The following is an 18647-nucleotide window of genomic DNA, read 5'->3' on the forward strand; positions in this document are numbered from 1 at the left end:
ACAAAAAATGCGGATAATCGTACATTCCAATTTGTACTTGTACCTTCCATCCTTAATATTAATGTTTTTTTCTTCTTCAAAACTGGTGTCCTCCATAATCTTTCTTTCGATTGTGTTAGAAATTAGTGCTGCAAGATGGCAAATGGTACGCTTGCTAATAAAGGTCATAGGCCGACGTCCGGTCCCTTAGATAAATACACCGTAAAGGGTGGCTTAGACAATCAATTCAATGTATGTTTCAAGGCAAATAGGACCGTTGGCTTCACGGAATGGCAAGCGACCAGCCCCTTGATGACATTTCTCCCCAGTTTTATGGTACAACTTACCTTAATTATAACCTTGAGTCGGCTTTTAATGATCATCCTCAAACCTCTTCGTCAACCTCGTTTTGTTTGTGAGATTCTTGTATGTATACAATAAAAATCAATGTGGTTGTTGTAATTTTTGTTATTTAACAAAGACTATTGCTTTTAATTGATGATGGATGATGAATTAATGTAGGCAGGCATTCTGCTAGGCCCAACTTTCATGCAAGCTGTGCCATGGTTAGCAATTTACATCAACCCACCGGAGGGGGTTTTGTTGCTGGAAACAATGGGAAGCCTTGGCGTCACATTCTATATGTTCCTAGTGGGCCTGGACATGGACCTAACCCCAATCCGAAAGATGGAAAAAACAGCCTACAGCGTGGCCATTGTTGGAACTATTTTGCCCGGGTGTGGAGGAATGATGTTATATTATCTAGTTCAGATTGATCGAGAAGACGCTCCTATGGTGGGTGGGTTCTTTTGGGCGATTGCCCTCACTGTCACAAGCTTCCCGGACCTGACACGAATACTTTCAAAGCTCAAGCTCATGTCTACGGATCTTGGAAAGACGGCCATGGCTTCAGCTGTTCTCACTGACCTGGTTTCTTGGATTCTTCTTGTGGCAACAATAGCTTTAGTTAATGGGCATGGCAACGTTCTAAGGATATTCCCAACTCTGATTTTCATGCTACTATGTTGGTTTGTTATTCGTCCACTTCTTTTCCGAATGATTAAACGAATTGGAGCAGCAAGAGAGGACTCGTTATCATCATCATCATCGTCAATGGAAGGGCAATGTAGCGATAAACATGTTGGTTTTATTCTAACAGGAGTGCTGTTTTGTGGGTTTATCACAGAATTATGTGGCGTACATCCCATGTTTGGAGCTTTCATGTTCGGACTGATTATACCCAGAGGGGATTGGGACTAAGATAATGGATAAAATCGAGGAGTTCGTGGTAGGGATTATGATGCCCCCTGTATTCTTGGTTGCTGGCTTGCGGACCAACATCTTCTTTATAGCCGCCGGATATCACTATTGGCTGGTTGCTACTGTCATAATTGTGGCTTCCTTGATTAAAATAATCGGTACTCTTATTGTCTGCGCTTACTTGAAATGCTCGTTTCGGGATAGTTTGGCCCTGGGGGTCCTCATGAACACCAAGGGCGTCATTGCCATCATTGTGCTTCAAGAGGGCCGGAACGTGAAGGTTTAAGTTTCTTTGAATTGCGTCTTAATTAAATATCATTTATCATACTAGTTAAATATCATTATTGCTTCACCTCAGGGGTTTGACCAGCCAACATTTACTTGGATGATGCTTTCCATATTAATCATGACCAGCTTGGTTGTCCCAATCGTGAGTTGCACTCATAAGTCCGCAAGGCATTTGAAGCAGCAGCATCGGATGAATTTGGAAAGGAGCAAACCAGAGTCAGAGCTCCGAGTCCTGGCATGCCTCCACTCCAGCAAAAACCTTTCTGGATTAATCAATCTTTTGCATCTTTCAAATGCCACCAGAAAATCCCCAATTGTGGTTTTCGCCGTTTACTTGATCGAGCTCACAGGACGCGCTTCTGCAATGCTCATTTTCCATGATAAGATTGAAACAAATGACATACCTAGTAACCCCACTCGAGAAAGAGCCGAGTCGGAGCAAATCGTCCGCGCCTTTGAATCCCTTCAAAACGACAACCGAGCTGTCACTGTTCACCCACTCACCGCGGTGTCCCCTTACGCCACTATGCACGAAGATGTTAGTAACTTAGTGATTGATAAGCATGTGGCTGTCATTTTACTCCCATATCACAAGAAACCCAATGGCATTGGGGGTTGGGAGGACCAAAACCTTGAGCACAAGAGAGTGAGCCAAAACTTGCTTGCAAATGCACCATGTTCCATTGGCATACTTGTGGATCGCGGCCTAACTCGGCATCTTCCTCTAGAATCCCAACATGATCGAATTCAAAAAATTCGGATTGCTGTGCTTTTGTTGAAGGAGCTGATGACCGAGAGGCATTGGCTTATGCATGGAGAATGGGGAGCAATCCAAGATTGACACTAACTGTAGTCAGATTTGTCCCTGGAAAAGACTTGTTAGAGAGTGTAGCAGATGATGACGATGCTGATCTGGATGTATTCTCGGCCATGTTCGAGAAAGAAAAGGAGAAACTGCTTGATGACGATTACATAAATGAGTTTAGATTTAGAACAATGCATAATGAATCCATTACTTACATGGAAAAACCTGTAAACAGTGGAGACCAGATTGTATCAACCATTACATCAGCTCATAATGATTATGATTTGTACATAGTAGGTAGAGGATATGGCCGGCAATCTCCATTGACCTCGGGGCTTTCTGATTGGAGTGAATTCCCGGAGATAGGACTGATTGGGGATACCTTAATATCAGTGGATTCCTTAACGTCAGCCTCCGTTTTGGTTATGCAACAATCACCTCCTGTGGCTGCCGTATCCCAAAAAGGCAACACCTCTGGCTCCAACAAGGGCTTGTCTTAGGATCACCCATTTGTTACTCATAGATTAAGCAATGCTTAATCAAATATTTGGAACCGGGGGAATGAGTTCAACGAAAATTAATGCTTGCTCTATGTTAATAACATTAAAACTTTTAAAATATTTTTTGGGGTAAACTCACTCACTTATTACTTTATTTATGATTTTAGTTATCTAACTATTGTTTTTTAAAATCATACCTAACTTTATATTTTTATTTCTATTTTGATCATCCGTCGTTAAAAAAATAATGGTGAAGTTGACGTATCACCATAAGGTAATGACACATCAACATTAAAAATAATAAAAATGACACATCACAATTAAAAATTTAACCGTGAATTACTAAAATAAAAACAAAATATACAGTTGAATATGATTTTTTTTTAAAAATAATGGTTTGATGACCAAAATAAAAATAAAATAATAGGTGAATGATTAGTTTACTCTTTTTTACTGGTTAGATTACATTTAAACTATTTTATTTAAGTTTTAGCATCTTATCTATGGTATAAAGTCAACATAACAAGATTAGCATCGCAAACTTGACATAATGCAATATATCATATTAACATAACGTAATATAATATCAAGACATGTATTGCTCGGAACAAATCAAAGTAGTTTTGTCTAATAGTTGTCTAAATCTAGACATATATGCATATCAATTTCCCTCTTCATTAATAGTGCAAATTTAATCGTTTATGAAACTTAATTCGATCATTTGAACATACACTGACGCACATAATTTGATCGTTTACAACACTTAATATGATCTTTAACCTTACAAAAACACCATGATCCTCTAACATGTCAACTGTATTTGAAACAATTTTAAAACAACTAAGATTCATTATTGGTTCTTTTTTTATCAATTTCTTTAAACTTTGACCCACCATAATTTAAAATTTATTATTGATAAAAATATGAAGAAATATATTTTAAAAACATTCAAGTAGTTTTGAAATATATATTTTATAATTTTTTTAAATATTTAAAATCATAAGTTAATAAAAGACAAATTTTGTGGGATAAAGATAATATCACATTAGAAAACATCACTCAACAAGTTGAAATTTATCGTTTAATATATTTTCATAATTCCAACAATCTCAAATATATCATTAGCATAATAACCACTAATTCAAAACAAAACACATACGTCAATGTAGCTCAAAAGCTACACATTAAAATTCACATCATAACCCAATTTGAAATAAAATTCTACATACAAATAATCATAATCGAATAAACATACATACGACAGAACTACAATTATGTTAATCTAATTTGAGTTTACACAATTATTTTAGATTAATGAATTATTTAATTAATTTCTTTTTTCCCTTAATTTTGGAAGTCTCAGCACGTGCTAAAACTAAGCTGAACTTATGCGTAATTTGAACTCTACTTAAATATAGTGATCCCTATGGACAATTTGAAGGGTCTTCCAGTTCTTCTCTCTCTCTCTCTCTCTCTCTCTCTCTCTCTCTCTCTCTATATATATATATATATAAGGAGAAACAAAGAAGGAATTATAAAGATGGAAAGAAAATGATGGCAATAATGAGTAGAAAGTTTAGTTGACAGGTCGAACCCGCTAATCACTTGGGATATCAATAATGAGTAGAAAGTGGATGCAATGTGTTATTTAAAGCTGCATGCAAATTACAATTATTAGAGTATGCGTGATTACTAGAAATAAATGTTTGCAATCGCTTGAATTGTCTAGTTGTTCAAATCCACCGGAGGATTGTGGTGATCAAACGGGAGCTTTCTCTTTCCCATAGATCCAGCAGGAACAAGCTTAACATTCTCACAATTACATATTTCAACCATGAAGTCATCTGGGTCGTTGAAAAAGAGCTGGTCGATCTTTGTCCCATTTCCATCCTCCATTGTCCTCTTAATGTACTTGGTGTTGAACTCTTTCAATCTTCCCTCCATTTCTTCCATATCTTCACACTGCATGGTTTAGTAATAATTTTTTAAAACATTCAACTCTCAGGTATTGAAATTATATATAAAAAAAAAGTATCGCAAGAGTAGCTATAGGTAAAGCTACTAAACCTGGAAAGAAATATGGTTGTCCATGGGATCCAAATGGTGGGTGTCAGAAGGCAACCTGTCTTCGTCCTCGGACTGCACCAAGTGAATCCCAACCCCATAATTGAACAACCAAGCACCATCAAAATTATCTAAAGCAGGAGGCCGTTCAACTAACACAAAACCCAGAACCTTGGTGTAGAAATCAATGGACTCCTTAACGTTCCTACATAGCCTAGACACATGATTCAGTGCCAAAAGAGGAGGCGCTGGGCTCTCTTCTATTTTTTCTTCCTCGGTTTCCATTGTGAAAAATGAAAATGCATGAAACTGTTGATGTCTGTAAATAGAAAAACTTCATTGAGAGGTATAAACGGCGCGTGGCAGACAAGGGAACACGTGGTGTAACAGTGAAGGATAAAGGAATCCGTACGTGTGAGCGGCTGCAGCTGACGCTTGCGCTATATGTCAATATCTTGCCTGCCAGGCTGCTATATAAATAATGGGCTTGCTACCAGATCACTGCTTCTATCAGTGCCCAAACTATTAACTAATAAAATTCACCAACGGGCATTATGTTTATTTATATTTTTATTGAATTATTGATATTAACTTATTATACGTTAATTAAGGTTTCGAATTTAAAATTTTAAAATTAAAATAATATTAAATATTTAATTAAAAAATCATTACTTTTATAATTTTATTTCATTCGATAAAATTAATGTTATGATTGCATACTAAGCAATAAAAGTTTATATGTTACTATCATTGTTTTAATTTAATGTTATTCTTAAATTTTATAATTGCCATACGTTTGAAAATAATAAACATGACAAGTTTCTTTTTACCATCCATAGATATTTTGTTATTCTTGATTATTTAGTATTCATAAATTAATCGCGATTGCATAGAAGATGTTACAAGTCATTTCGAGATAATCAATATAAATATTATTTTATTTAAATTTCTAGATTATGACATATATATTTTTATTAATAATGTGTAAATAAGATTATATGCCATCTTAGTCTTAATTATGAAAGTTTTATATAGTATAGCGATTGTGAAAGTATGACTTGATGATGATATGATTGCTCAAGTTTTATGATGTTTAAAAGGTATGAATGTTCTAGTATACATAGGTCTATAAAGTCATATAAATTAAGTACAATCGATCTCTTGATGCTTGAATGGTGAATGCGATGAAGATGAATCGTGAGTTATAAATGCATTTACAAATAAGTTTTGATGTATATAGAATCAAATTTGGTTATATGTTGGGTATTTGGGTGCATGCTGTGTGTATTATAGGTACTTGAAAGGTATATGATGCTTGTATATAGATAAGTTAACTTATTAAGATTGTTTGTTGATTAAGAAAGTGGATATGTAAAATTCAGGTAAAAATTTTGAAACTTTCAGTATGATTTTAAAACTTCTGCCCTCAAAATTTAAGTAACCACACGGTTTAGCTAAAATGACTTGATTATTAAGGACTTTGAAGAGTATATTAATAGGAATAATAACCCCAAATCCTTAACTAACAAGCCCAAACACCTAAATCTACCGTTTAGTAACTCAAGTTAACTCCCCAAATATTCACTTCTCTAGATTTTTGTCATTGTAAAAGATTTTATTTTTGTATCAATTCAAAAAGATGTTCAAAACACATAGACTTTAAAGTAATTTGACACTATACGAAAAAAACACGGTTTAGTAATATGATAGTTTTGTATCAAAACTTATAACAAACATTTAAGGTAATCTCTTTTCAGTTATATTATAAGTCTTTTGAGACATCTGTAAGACTTTTAGACATGATGCCTTATTTTTTTCTTCTTCTTATGAAAATAAGAAATAGATATTCAAAGTTTATAGTTTAGTAAAATATTTTCAGAAAATAATTTTTTTGAAAAGGAAAAATATAATCTTCAAAGTTTCTTATCTAATAAATTATTTACAAAATTATTAAGTTATTCGTATCATTCATAATTTTTTTGATATGATATTAATATCATTTGGTCATCTTTAAACTTTTCAAACAAAATGATAAATCTCCAGTCCTTTATAAAATTAGTATGCACAATATTCTAAAATGAATTTTTAATAATAATTTGATTTATAAATATTTCTTGTTTAGTTATTTATCGACATATTTAAGACATGAAGTTTTGAAGAAAAAAAATCAAAGATTTCTCAATTTTTTTCTTTGAAACCTGATGCCTTGTACTCTTATAGCGGATCCCTGCTTGTTGAATAATGAAAATACATCATTCATATATAAAAATAAAAAAGAAATCCCAATTAATCATCCGGCCTATTCTTAATTCGGCAACTAAGCGCAGTCCTTCCAATAGCATGCTTTCTTCAGCGTCAACCAACATCATCAAAGGTGGGAAAAGATAGAAACGCCCTCCCAAAATTGAAGTTGTGACGCGTCAAAATTATAGGGGAAAATACGATAATTTTAATATACGATTAAAAAAAATGTTATCGATTTTATTATTATTTAAATAAAAAAATTAATAAAAAATTATTAAAATTATTATTATTTTATTGATTTTATTATTTTTTATCGATTTTATTATTGTTAGACATTTTATCAAAAATATTAAAAAAATATTAATATTTTAATTATTTTTACTGATTTTATTATTTAAATAATAATAAAATTAATAACAAACTTCCAAAACTATGCACCAGACTGATCAAATAAGAAAATGTCCCTCTCCTCCCTCAATTTCCCCCGTGTTTACTTCTTCTTCACTGAGCGACTGCAGCACCCGAGGGTGTGCGACAGCGTCTAGAATCAACCAATTGGAATCGGGCAAAAATGTGCGGGATCTTCGCTTATCTGAACTACAACGTCAAGCGTGACAGACGTTTCATTCTGGATATCCTTTTCAACGGCTTGAGGCGGTTAGAGTACAGAGGCTATGATTCTGCCGGGATTTCCATTGATTCTTATTCTTCGGATCCAAGCGGACAGTTTTCCTTTTCTGCTCCTCCCCTCATCTTCCGCCAAGAAGGCAACATCGATTCACTCGTTAAATCCGTCTACAAAGGTAATTCTTTCCTTTGAAATTCGGCTAAGCGGATCCAGTGAAAATGCCGTCGGATTTTTTATTAGTCAAGTCGTTTTCTTTGTGTTTGGAATGCCAGATTTATTTAACATAATTGTGCTCTAGTCTTTGTGTTTGGGTTTAGACAAACTGGCGGAAAACCAATTTAGTATTCGTTTAAGAAATTGAGTTTAATATAATGATATTGCTATTTTAGATGTCGCATCGACAAAGCTGAATTTGGAGGAACCTTTTTGTGTTCATGCTGGAATAGCACATACCCGGTGGGCAACTCATGGAGAGCCATCTCCAAAAAATAGTCATCCTCAGACATCTGGTGCTGGAAACGAATTCTTGGTCGTTCATAATGGAGTTATTACAAACTACGAGGTTGCTTATGTTTCTTTAATTAGTTATGCTAATTGCTTCTCTTTCCTTCTTCCTTCTTCCATCTCCCCTTTCCCTTGCATGTAAATTGATAATTGTGCTCATGCTTACCTCTTATCTGGTTATTAAACAATTTTAGGTGTTGAAGGAAACGCTGATGCGGCATGGGTTCAACTTTGAATCCGATACTGACACAGAAGTTATCCCAAAGCTTGCCAAATATGTTTTTGACAAGGCAACTGAAGAAGGTGCCATTCTTAACTTGTGTAAGAAAGAGAAGAGGTTTTTCGAATTGCAATTATTTTTTTCCATATAAATTTGAAACTACATTATTTCTGCTAATAACTGAATCTATGCGAGTTAATGATGCGACCTTAGTCCTTGGCTCTTGCAGTTTCTTAATATTTGTGGAGTTGGAAATGTTCTGGCTTGTATGCATAGACAAGTCAATTTTGTAACGTTTATCTAGCATCTAGTTTGAAATAAATTGTGAGACAATCACCTTATTTTTCCCACCAGACAAATATCTAATTCCGCTCCAATCTATGGCATGGCAGTCTTGGCTAAATCCTTATATGTTGTTTTATTGGAAAAGGAATGTTATATTTGTCTTTGTTGATCAACTTTCAAGCTTCTCTTTCCCGTAAGCTTTAGAATATCAGTACTGTGAGTTTATTTTTGTGTTTACCGGTGATCCTGCAGGTGACCAGTCTGTCACCTTCAGTCAAGTTGTGCTTGAAGTTATGAGGCATCTTGATGGAGCCTATGCCCTTATATTCAAAAGTCATCATTACCCAAATGAGTTGATTGCTTGTAAACGTGGTAGTCCGTTGCTTTTAGGTGTGAAAGTAAGTATCTGAAAAGTACAAGTGCTGCTTACTTTAAAATACTTGCTGTTATATCTCTTCCTGTTGAGTAATATTTTCATTGATTTACTGCACATCTTATCCTTTTCTGGAATGTGCCAGATTGGAGATGTTGCTGAAATGTTTTGTCGTTTGCATCAAACCTCTGATCTCATGTACAGGCTTTAACTTTTTCATTTGTTATTTGATTAAACTTTAGTTGTTTGATGTAACATGTGCAGGAATTAAGCGAAGACATGCGCAGTGGAACTTCATTTCTTGATCTTACGTTCATTTCAGAAAATGGACATCCAAAAGAATTATTTCTATCCAGTGATGCTAGTGCTATAGTCGAACACACAAAAAAGGTTTTGGTGATTGAAGACGATGAAGTAGTTCACCTTAAGGTACCTTTGTCATGACTCTTGAGTAAACTCTTTGGCATGGTACTGAGGATGACCTACAAACATTTTGCACTGAAGTCTACTTACAAAAACTACTAAAAATTTCAGGATGGAGGTGTTTATATTCTTAAATTTGAGAATGACAAAGGAAAATGTGGCAATGCACTTTCTCGACCATCGTCAGTGCAACGTGCATTATCTTTTCTTGAAATGGAGGTTGAGCAAATAAATAAGGGGAAATATGAGCATTATATGCAGAAAGAAATTCACGAGCAACCTGAATCTCTTACAACCACAATGCGGGGAGACTTAAGCATGGAGGTTTTACCAAAGCCAAGACTGTTCTTTTAGGTGGACTGAAAGATCACATTAAAACTATTAGACGGAGCAGACGTATTGTTTTATCGGATGTGGTACAAGCTATAACGCTGCTTTAGCTGCTAGACCTATCATTGAAGAACTTTCTGGTACCCCCTCTTTGATTTCTGATGCTCCTTTGAATTCTTTAAGTTTATTTTACTGAAATATTTTGTTCATCATCTGTGACAATTATAGGTGTCCCTGTTACTATGGAGATTGCTAGCGATCTGGTGGACCGGCAGGGTCCAATATATAGAGAAGATACTGCAGTTTTTGTTAGTCAATCTGGTGAAACTGCAGATACTCTGTTTGCCTTAGAGTATGCACTCGAAAATGGAGCATTATGTGTTGGCATAACAAACACTGTTGGTAGTGCAATTGCCAGGAATACGCATTGTGGAATTCACATAAATGCTGGCTGTGAGATAGGGGTGGCAAGTACCAAGGTAAGTTTCATTTGTTTGTATATGTTTGTTTCATTTATTTTGTTTTATTGGTTAACAGAACCCTCATCATCATGTTTAGGCATACACAAGTCAAATTGTTGTGATGGCAATGCTAGCTTTGGCTATTGGAGATGATGCAATATCTAGTCAAGCCAGACGAGAGGCTATTATAGATGGTCTATTTGATTTACCTAGTATGTTTCATCTTGCTTTCTCATTTAAAGGATTAGTGGATTGTAAAGTCTTGTTTTATTGCCCTGGGGTACGTTTAAGAATATGCAACTTTCATTTTTTTTACCTTGCTTTTCTGCAGATAAAGTTAGAGAGGTATTGAAGCTTGACCAGGAAATGAAGGATCTGGCAAAATTGTTGATTGCTGAGCAGTCACTTCTTGTATTTGGAAGAGGATATAATTTTGCAACAGCTTTAGAGGGTGCTTTGAAAGTAAAAGAGGTTTCTCTTATGCATAGTGAGGGAATGCTTGCAGGTGAAATGAAACATGGCCCTTTGGCTCTAGTTGATGAGAATCTCCCCATTATAGTTGTTGCAACCCGTGATGCATGCTTCAGGTAAGTTATATAATTCTTCTAAGAAGTCATATGGTGGTATAGCCGTTTTGATTGATGATTAACATCTCTAAATTGTTTACAGTAAGCAGCAGTCAGTTATTCAGCAACTTCATGCCCGTAAAGGTCGCCTGATAGTGGTGTGCTCTAAAGGAGATGCAACTGCTGTATGTCCTGGTGGATCTTCATCTTGTCGAGTGGTTGAAGTTCCTCAGGTCGAAGATTGTCTTCAACCTGTGGTTAATATTATTCCTTTGCAGGTTTGTTATAAATAATTTTGCCCTTAGTGTGTCTCTCTGTCCAGCAGAGCTTTTGTTTTGCATATTTTTCAATTTTGTTTTTCTTTATTAGATTTAAGTAGTCATAGGAGCTTTCTATTCCTATCCTATCACACCACCTCTTCAAAACCCATGTTCCTGTTAACAGCAAATTGAAGTTTTATTTACCCCTTCCATTTTAGTCATAATCAAGGGCTTGTATGTTTGTTGTTATTGTTGTTGGCCAAATTTTTGATCTGTTATGATTTTGGCTGCAGCTGTTAGCATATCACCTCACGGTGCTGCGGGGTTACAATGTTGACCAACCTCGGAATCTGGCTAAGAGCGTTACAACCCAATGAAAAAGGTTCACTAACTTGTTCTTCAAACCAAGTAAAATAACAAGATTTTAGGCAGCGCGTATGTGTGGGATTATATGAGATGTTTCATTGTAAATTAATATTATATTATTAGTTAAATAGTACTGTTGACATCATGCTCATTGCTCAAGCTCAACCCAAGTAGGTCTACTTCAATTAAGTATTTATGTTTTAACAATCTTTACATCTAAGTCCCTGCACGTTATACAATTTTAACCAGATTCAAATATTAAACAATTTTATTATTTAAAAATTTTAAACTAAAAATGTTGACAAGGCCAAAAAAAGAAAAATCTTTACATATAAGATTAAACCCATAATATTGGGGTTGCCTACCTTAAGTAATGTAAACTAGTTAATAGTTTGCATTCACTAATTAGAAAGAATACCAATTCTTTTAATTTCATAAATTTGGGGTTGAAGCCGCTTCTTGTCCGGGGAATACACATGGATTGATGGAGCGGGAAGTTTCCCAAACATAAAATAGTTCTCTATTAATTATGTATTCTCCATAAATATGCTGAATACTGGCTCTGGCAAGCGAAATCCGTGAAATTGGATAGAGTGGTTAAAAGATGGTTGTCTAATGGGCAAGGGTTAAATACACACAAGGTTGATCCTGACATTTTAAGGACCCTACAGAAAATAAAAGATAAGGCCCCTAAAAAAATAACTTGGGCCCCTAGTTTATAGTAGAGCATGGATGAGGTCTTGATCAGCTCAATTATGGTGTTTCACGTGGAAGAAATGCATGGATAAAATATGGGTTCTGAATAAAAAAATGATGTGTAAGAAGTATGGGGTGGGGTTTGAAATAAAAAAATGGTGTTTATAGTTAAATTATTTAAAAATGATTTTTTAAATTATTAAACTTAAAAATATTTTGAAGAATGGGCCTCCTCTATACCTGGGGCCCTAGGCGGTCGCCCCCCTCGTCTACCCTTAGGGCCGGGCCCGAATACACAAATGCGAAACCAAATAAATGTCGCAAAATCCAGATTAAAATAAATGTCAGTCCAAAGGTTATATATAATTTGTTGGGGAATGGCACTTTCGCCCTGCAACAAGCTCAGCTCATTTGCAGCATATCTTGACGTGCTTTGAATCTACGTACTTCACGGCTTCTAGTGTTTGAAATTGGATGATCAGCCTGGCACATAAGCTAATGTGCCTCTCATAGAATGACTTTATGACTTCAGAGAGTGTTGACCATTAGGCATTAACTCAAGTAACACGAGCCTTTGCAGTTGCAGCAATCCATATACCACCCAAGACAATGTTTAAAAATAAAAAAGACCAGAAGCGCACCCACCCAGTGAGCAGCAAGGTCAAGAATGAATTAGCTTCGTTGAGAATGATTGAGTAGAAAAGGGTATCCTTTTCGTATTTCTAGCATAAAAGGTTAATTTTGCTTTTGAATCAAGTATGTTATTCGATGTTATGTGTATACAGTCCGTTGTAATAGGATTGAGACGAGTAAACTGCACTGCCGCAGGTCCAGTCCAACAACATGAATCAACACAAACAGCCTTTTTACAAAATTGATTTCTTTTCTTCTCTTGCTTTGGATACTGCATTATATTGCTCCCAGTCCCAGGCATCATCATTGATGTTATTAGTTTTCTTGAAAATCAAAAGGCAAACTTTGATTCATTCTCACGGAACTGAACTTGTTTTTCTTTTGGCGCTCCTAACAGTTCTCCTAGTATTCTTTTTTACATGTATGTATGTATGTATGTATGTATGTATGTATGTATGTATGTATGTATGTATGTATGTATGTATGTATGTATGTATGTATGTATGTATGTATGTATGTATGTATGTATGTATGTATGTATGTATGTATGTATGTATGTATGTATGTATGTATGTATGTATGTATGTATGTATGTATGTATGTATGTATGTATGTATGTATGTATGTATGTATGTATGTATGTATGTATGTATGTATGTATGTATGTATGTATGTATGTATGTATGTATGTATGTATGTATGTATGTATGTATGTATGTATGTATGTATGTATGTATGTATGTATGTATGTATAGTATGTATGTATGTATGTATGTATGTATGTATGTATGTATGTATGTATGTATGTATGTATGTATGTATGTATGTATGTATGTATGTATGTATGTATGTATGTATGTAGTATGTATGTATGTATGTATGTATGTATGTATGTATGTATGTATGTATGTATGTATGTATGTATGTATGTATGTATGTATGTATGTATGTATACATTTGCAGTAAAAAAGGTAAAGGCAACTAGTCGTCGGGAAAGCCTCCATCAGCCTCAAAGTGCCGATGTCGTTGGATGACCAAGATGGAACCGCTGATGTCCAATTCTGAGGAGGCCAAGAGATCCCCGATCAACCCAAGTTCTGGACACTCCTCCCAATCGCTCATCCCTGATGTTAAGGGGCTTGTCCCTCTCCCTCCCTTCCCTACTATGAACAATGAATACGTGTCCGCTATTTCTCTTAGAACTGCTACCGTCCTGCCCATTGCTCACATACTTCTCCACGAAACCGGCTCTACCCTGTGCCACATACCTAGTCAAGACAAGAGTAGTCAACATTAATAATAATAAAAATCTATTTGGATTTCACTTTTCAATTGGATCATGGATGTACCTGTTATAGAAGGTCTCCACAAGACATTGTCTATCTCGTTCTGTGTCCCGATATTGATATTGACATGATAACCTCCTCATCCTTGTGGGGCATATCGTTAATCCAAAAATTGCTGCTGCTACTTTCTGTCGGTCTGTTCAGGAAGCGGATAACTGTCAAATTGACTTTACTGTGCATCAAAATTCTCTTGCTACACGCTAAAGCCTCCCGATCATCAGGGCCACCGAAGAACAATATTGCTATATTTTGCACACATGAAGAGCCATGTGGTTGTTGGAACCCTGTTTGCCCTCTGTCTACAAAGATGCCCACTGAACATGGGGCATGACGAAGAATCTTCTGATTTATAGCTCTTATTTCCTCCATGCTGTTTTCCATTTTCCCATCTATTCTTTGGTGCTTGTGAAACGGCAGGAATAGAATACACACACGCAAGTCCTCTGCACCATTGCATACATCTTCGTTTATGGTCAGAAATGATGCCACAAGTTTACTCTGGTGGATCAAAATTTGGTCTCTGAGATGAAGGTATCAAGAGCTTCGTTGATCTCTAGCACATCATTTCCTCCATACTCCTCCTCATCGCTGTATTGATCACCATCTTCTAGTTGATGGTACATCAATTTGCTTTTCCTTTTCTTTGGAAGCTCCACTAGATGCACCATGTATGGCCTTATGGGTGCACTTGGACAGCCGCCTAACGCTGAGATGAGGCTAACATGCCCTGAAACATGCCGTGGTACATACACACAAGCCAATATTCTGAGCTCACTCTCTGGATTAAGTATTTCCAGTATGGTAGGATACTGAGAACTAGACACTTCTCTGTTCAGTAAAATGGCAACTACTGGGCCTATGATCAGTGTGTTAACCACTACTACTGTCAGAAGAAAATCGTAAGCATCTGCAGGCCACACTGGCTGTAACTGAACGAAAAAGAAAATCATCATTGAGGACTCAATTGCAACTTGCTCGTATACATACATACATGCATGCATAATAAATGTTAAAGACAATGCAAATGCATACATGGAATTGAGAAGAAACTTACATTGGGATTTGGGCTTGTAATAATGAGTAGAAGGTCGTAGTTTCCTTTCAGGCAGAGTAACAAAGCAAGAATGAGAGACTCGTTCCATGGGATCATAAGGTAATGACAAGCGGCAAGGGTGCCGATGATTCTAGTTCCAGCGCTCACCAGGATCATGAGGACAGTGAGAGCAATAGTCAATTTATTGAAAATACCGCTAACATCAAGTTGGAATCCTGTGTAGCCAAAGTAGATGGGAAGAATGAAGGTATTTACAGCGTAAGTGAGTTTGTGCAACAAAGTCCGAGCTGTTTTGCCTTCTCTAGGGAACATGAGGCCGACCAGGAAAACAACAGAAAATAGCTGTGTAGCCAACCACTCGGCATACAGAGATAGACATGTAAGAAGCAACACAATAACAAAGATTTCTTTGTTGGAAACAAATCTATTATTCCGGTTCCTTTTGTTGAAAAAGTATGATAGATACTTGTTCAAAAAGATTACAACCACAGTAACAAGAGTAATAAGGATTGCTCCTCCAAATCTTCGAGAGGAGGAGAAAGCACTAAGTGTACTAACGATTGTTACACAGGACATTTCATTAACCAATGAAGAATAAATTGCCATTCTCCCCAAGTCAGCAGTATCAAACTTGGTATCTGCAATCATCCGGATCACTATAGGAGAGGCTGAATTTGCTAACACTGTCAAGGTAAGAAGGTAAAATGCAAAGCGATCCTTAGTGACATCGAATACCTTGGTAAGTAACCAGAATAAAGGTCCACCGAACATGCAGGCCAGGATTGAACCCCCTCCTGCAATGATGCTTACAGTGCGGATATTGCGTTTTATGTAAGGGACATCTGTTTCCAAGCCAATGGAGAACATAAATAGCATTCGACAAACGAATGAAAAGAACTGATAGTACTTTTCAGCAGAAGCCTGGATGAAAAAATCTTTAACTTTTCCTATACGGGACAACAGTGAGGGGCCTAACACAACGCCAGCCTGATACAGAAGACATTCAACAACATATACCGTATATTCATAAAATATTTTTTTATATATGGATAACTGCATGTCATTTTAAGAATCATGAATATATACATATATATATATATTATATGTATCTATGTTTATATGAAGATGAATGCTTACAAGAAGTTGTGCAAAAGGTCCAGGTTGTCCCAAGGGTTTCAAGACAAGATGAAAGGCATGAGAAATGACAAGAATGCAGGAGACCTGAAAGCTTGTTGTGATCAAGGGGTTAAATGAGTCTGCTGGTTGACACATTAGCTGTTTTGTTGCCTCCATCCTTAATTTTTCTTTTTCTTCAAAAGTAACTAATTTCTAATCTGGTCTTGTCTTGTCAAGCAGAGGTATGTCGTCAGAGATTGCCCTGCCAAATGATGATAACCCTCTACTTTTGCTTTCTTTCTTTTTTGTTCTTCCTTTCCATCTCCATTGTTGGAAACTTCGGTCTCCTTCTGTATCCTTCGATTTTTTATGGACACCCTTTGTTCCCGGTGAATTCGTCATATAAAGTCGGACGTTTGTTGACATTTTTTTCGTTTCTGTCCACCTTCTAATATTTATCCTATTTTCTGTGACAACCTAAGCTTCGTAAATTACTAGCATGTGTTAACCGCATTATGACGCGGAAGAAATGTTTTTTTTTAAATAAGGTGGAGTCTCGTTAAATAAATAATTTTAAGAATAATAAAATAAATGTTATTTTAAGAATAATTTATATTTTAAAAAATGTTGATAAAATGTTATATTTAAAATAAATATTTTAAAACTTATTTTTTCAAAATATTATTTTAAACAAATTTTAGAAAGCAGCGATTCCTACGAGATAACAGGAAATATCATTAAAATAAGTCTTATCTATTCAAAATTTCAACGTCAACATCATTTGTCAATGCATTCTAGAGGCAGAAATGCACTCCATTTTGAAACATAGTCATGACGCTCCTTACGGAGGATATTTTGGAAGTATGCGAACAACGGCTAAGATTCCTACCTTGTTTAAAGACGTTCACAATTTTATAAAACGGTACGATCGTTGTCAGCGCACTGGATCTATATCTCGATGCAATGAGATTCCACAACAACTAATCATGGAAGTTGAATTATTCGATGTGTGGAGAATAGATTTTATGGGACCTTTCTCAAATTCTTTTGGCAATCTCTACACTTTTGGGCTTGTTGATAATGTTTCGAAATGAATAGAGTCTATAGCTACACCAGCTAATGATGCCAGAACCGTGCTTCCGACTTACCGGAGACAAACCCATTTCAAATCCAGCCTGCACGTAAGCGGTTTCACACGAACATGCTTCGCCGAAATTCTCTGCATGAGCAAGGAATTACGTTATTCTTACAACAATCACTGGGTGTTGTTGTTCATTGCACGATTGCTGAACTCAACCGGAAAACTCTTTGTACTCATACTGGTGACTACGCTCCGGCAGTCGTCTGGGAATTTTATGCCAACTTATATAATGCTTATCTCGATTTTATTTTTGTCAATGAAACATTTGTTCCGTTGGATGCAGTGACAACCAACAAGTTGTTGGGTGCAACTACTGAACAAGATGAACATTCTGCCTTCACTTCTGATTGCAGCTTTCGAAATCTAACCAAAAAACACATTGTTAGAGTTGGCTTGGTTTGGTAACCATTCACAAGCCCCTCAAAGAGTTAACAACGCATAATTCAAATACCCGAGAACAACAATGGCTATGATTTGATATCCATATAGTACGTTAAAGGCTAGTGCAAATGCACTTTCACGAGAAATTGAGGGCACTCATTTGACCTTCATGATTTTTACTTTCAGTACTTTTGTGAACTCATGATTGCGACAAGCTTTCAATCACGAATGCATACAGAACATGGAATGATAATCAGTCAGTAGAAAGGGATGAAGATGAAACAAATGTTGACGATTAAAAAACATTTAACAAAGCCTTACGAGGGAAAAATTTCGTGGTTTGAAATATGACACTGGAATATAATATTTTTACAGGTAAAGTTGGAAATAGTAGCGGGAGCCAAGCCAAGTGCTGCCTTGTTAAATTCTGGTTGGTTATAGTATTCAACAGGTTGAAGTATACGGGTGCTTAGTTATAATTCCTTGTCCTTGTCGGTAGAGATGCACAGAAGCCGGATTTAAATCCGATTCGGATCGGATAAAAACCGATCCGGTTTTTTCCCCAACCCAAAAATCGGATTTTAAAAAAATCGGATCGGATCCTAACCGGTTTGAAGGGCCGGATGGTGTAACCGGTTTCGGTTTGCAAAAAAACTGGTTTTTTAAAAAAAACCCGGATTTTTTCGGATAAAAATCCAGTTTTTTTAAAAAAACCGAATTTTTT

The 18647-nt window shown here is 35.9% G+C and overlaps 2 protein-coding genes, 1 long non-coding RNA gene and 2 pseudogenes across 3 annotated transcripts; 3 read left to right on the forward strand and 2 right to left on the reverse strand.

Moving 5' to 3' along the window:
- Positions 1-135: 135 nt before the first annotated feature.
- On the forward strand, positions 136-2832 carry LOC120217266 (annotated as a pseudogene).
- A 1694-nt stretch (positions 2833-4526) lies between these two features.
- On the reverse strand, positions 4527-5195 carry LOC120217259 (lactoylglutathione lyase-like). Its single transcript, XM_039214448.1, has 2 exons — positions 4900-5195; positions 4527-4794 (listed from the first exon to the last, which is right to left on the reverse strand). Exons 1-2 carry the CDS (start codon positions 5179-5181, stop codon positions 4558-4560), a joined length of 519 nt encoding a protein of 172 aa, XP_039070379.1. The 5' UTR covers positions 5182-5195; the 3' UTR covers positions 4527-4557.
- LOC120217260 lies at positions 4676-18636 on the forward strand. Its single transcript, XR_005525139.1, has 3 exons — positions 4676-4806; positions 16561-16567; positions 18623-18636. It is a non-coding gene; the product is annotated as an uncharacterized LOC120217260 (long non-coding RNA).
- On the forward strand, positions 7595-11640 carry LOC120217258 (annotated as a pseudogene).
- On the reverse strand, positions 13844-16578 carry LOC120217257 (cation/H(+) antiporter 2-like). The gene is given in 8 exon segments (XM_039214447.1): positions 13844-14101; positions 14103-14153; positions 14235-14259; positions 14262-14291; positions 14294-14743; positions 14746-15154; positions 15286-16272; positions 16423-16578. Coding segments are annotated over 8 exon segments (2343 nt in total). The 3' UTR covers positions 13844-13866.
- Positions 18637-18647: the final 11 nt, after the last annotated feature.

The sequence above is a fragment of the Hibiscus syriacus genome, unplaced genomic scaffold, assembly GCF_006381635.1.
Source record: "Hibiscus syriacus cultivar Baekdansim isolate YM2019G1 unplaced genomic scaffold, ASM638163v2 tig00110186_pilon, whole genome shotgun sequence".
NCBI lineage: Eukaryota > Viridiplantae > Streptophyta > Magnoliopsida > Malvales > Malvaceae > Hibiscus > Hibiscus syriacus.

Excerpts from the sequence above, each read along its gene's own strand:
- LOC120217259 (XM_039214448.1), bottom strand. The coding sequence starts at position 5,181 with ATGGAAACCGAGGAAGAAAAAATAGAAGAGAGCCCAGCGCCTCCTCTT. Across the intron at positions 4,795-4,899 it reads ACAACCATATTTCTTTCCAG|TGTGAAGATATGGAAGAAAT; the intron begins GTTTAGTAGCTT and ends TAAACCATGCAG.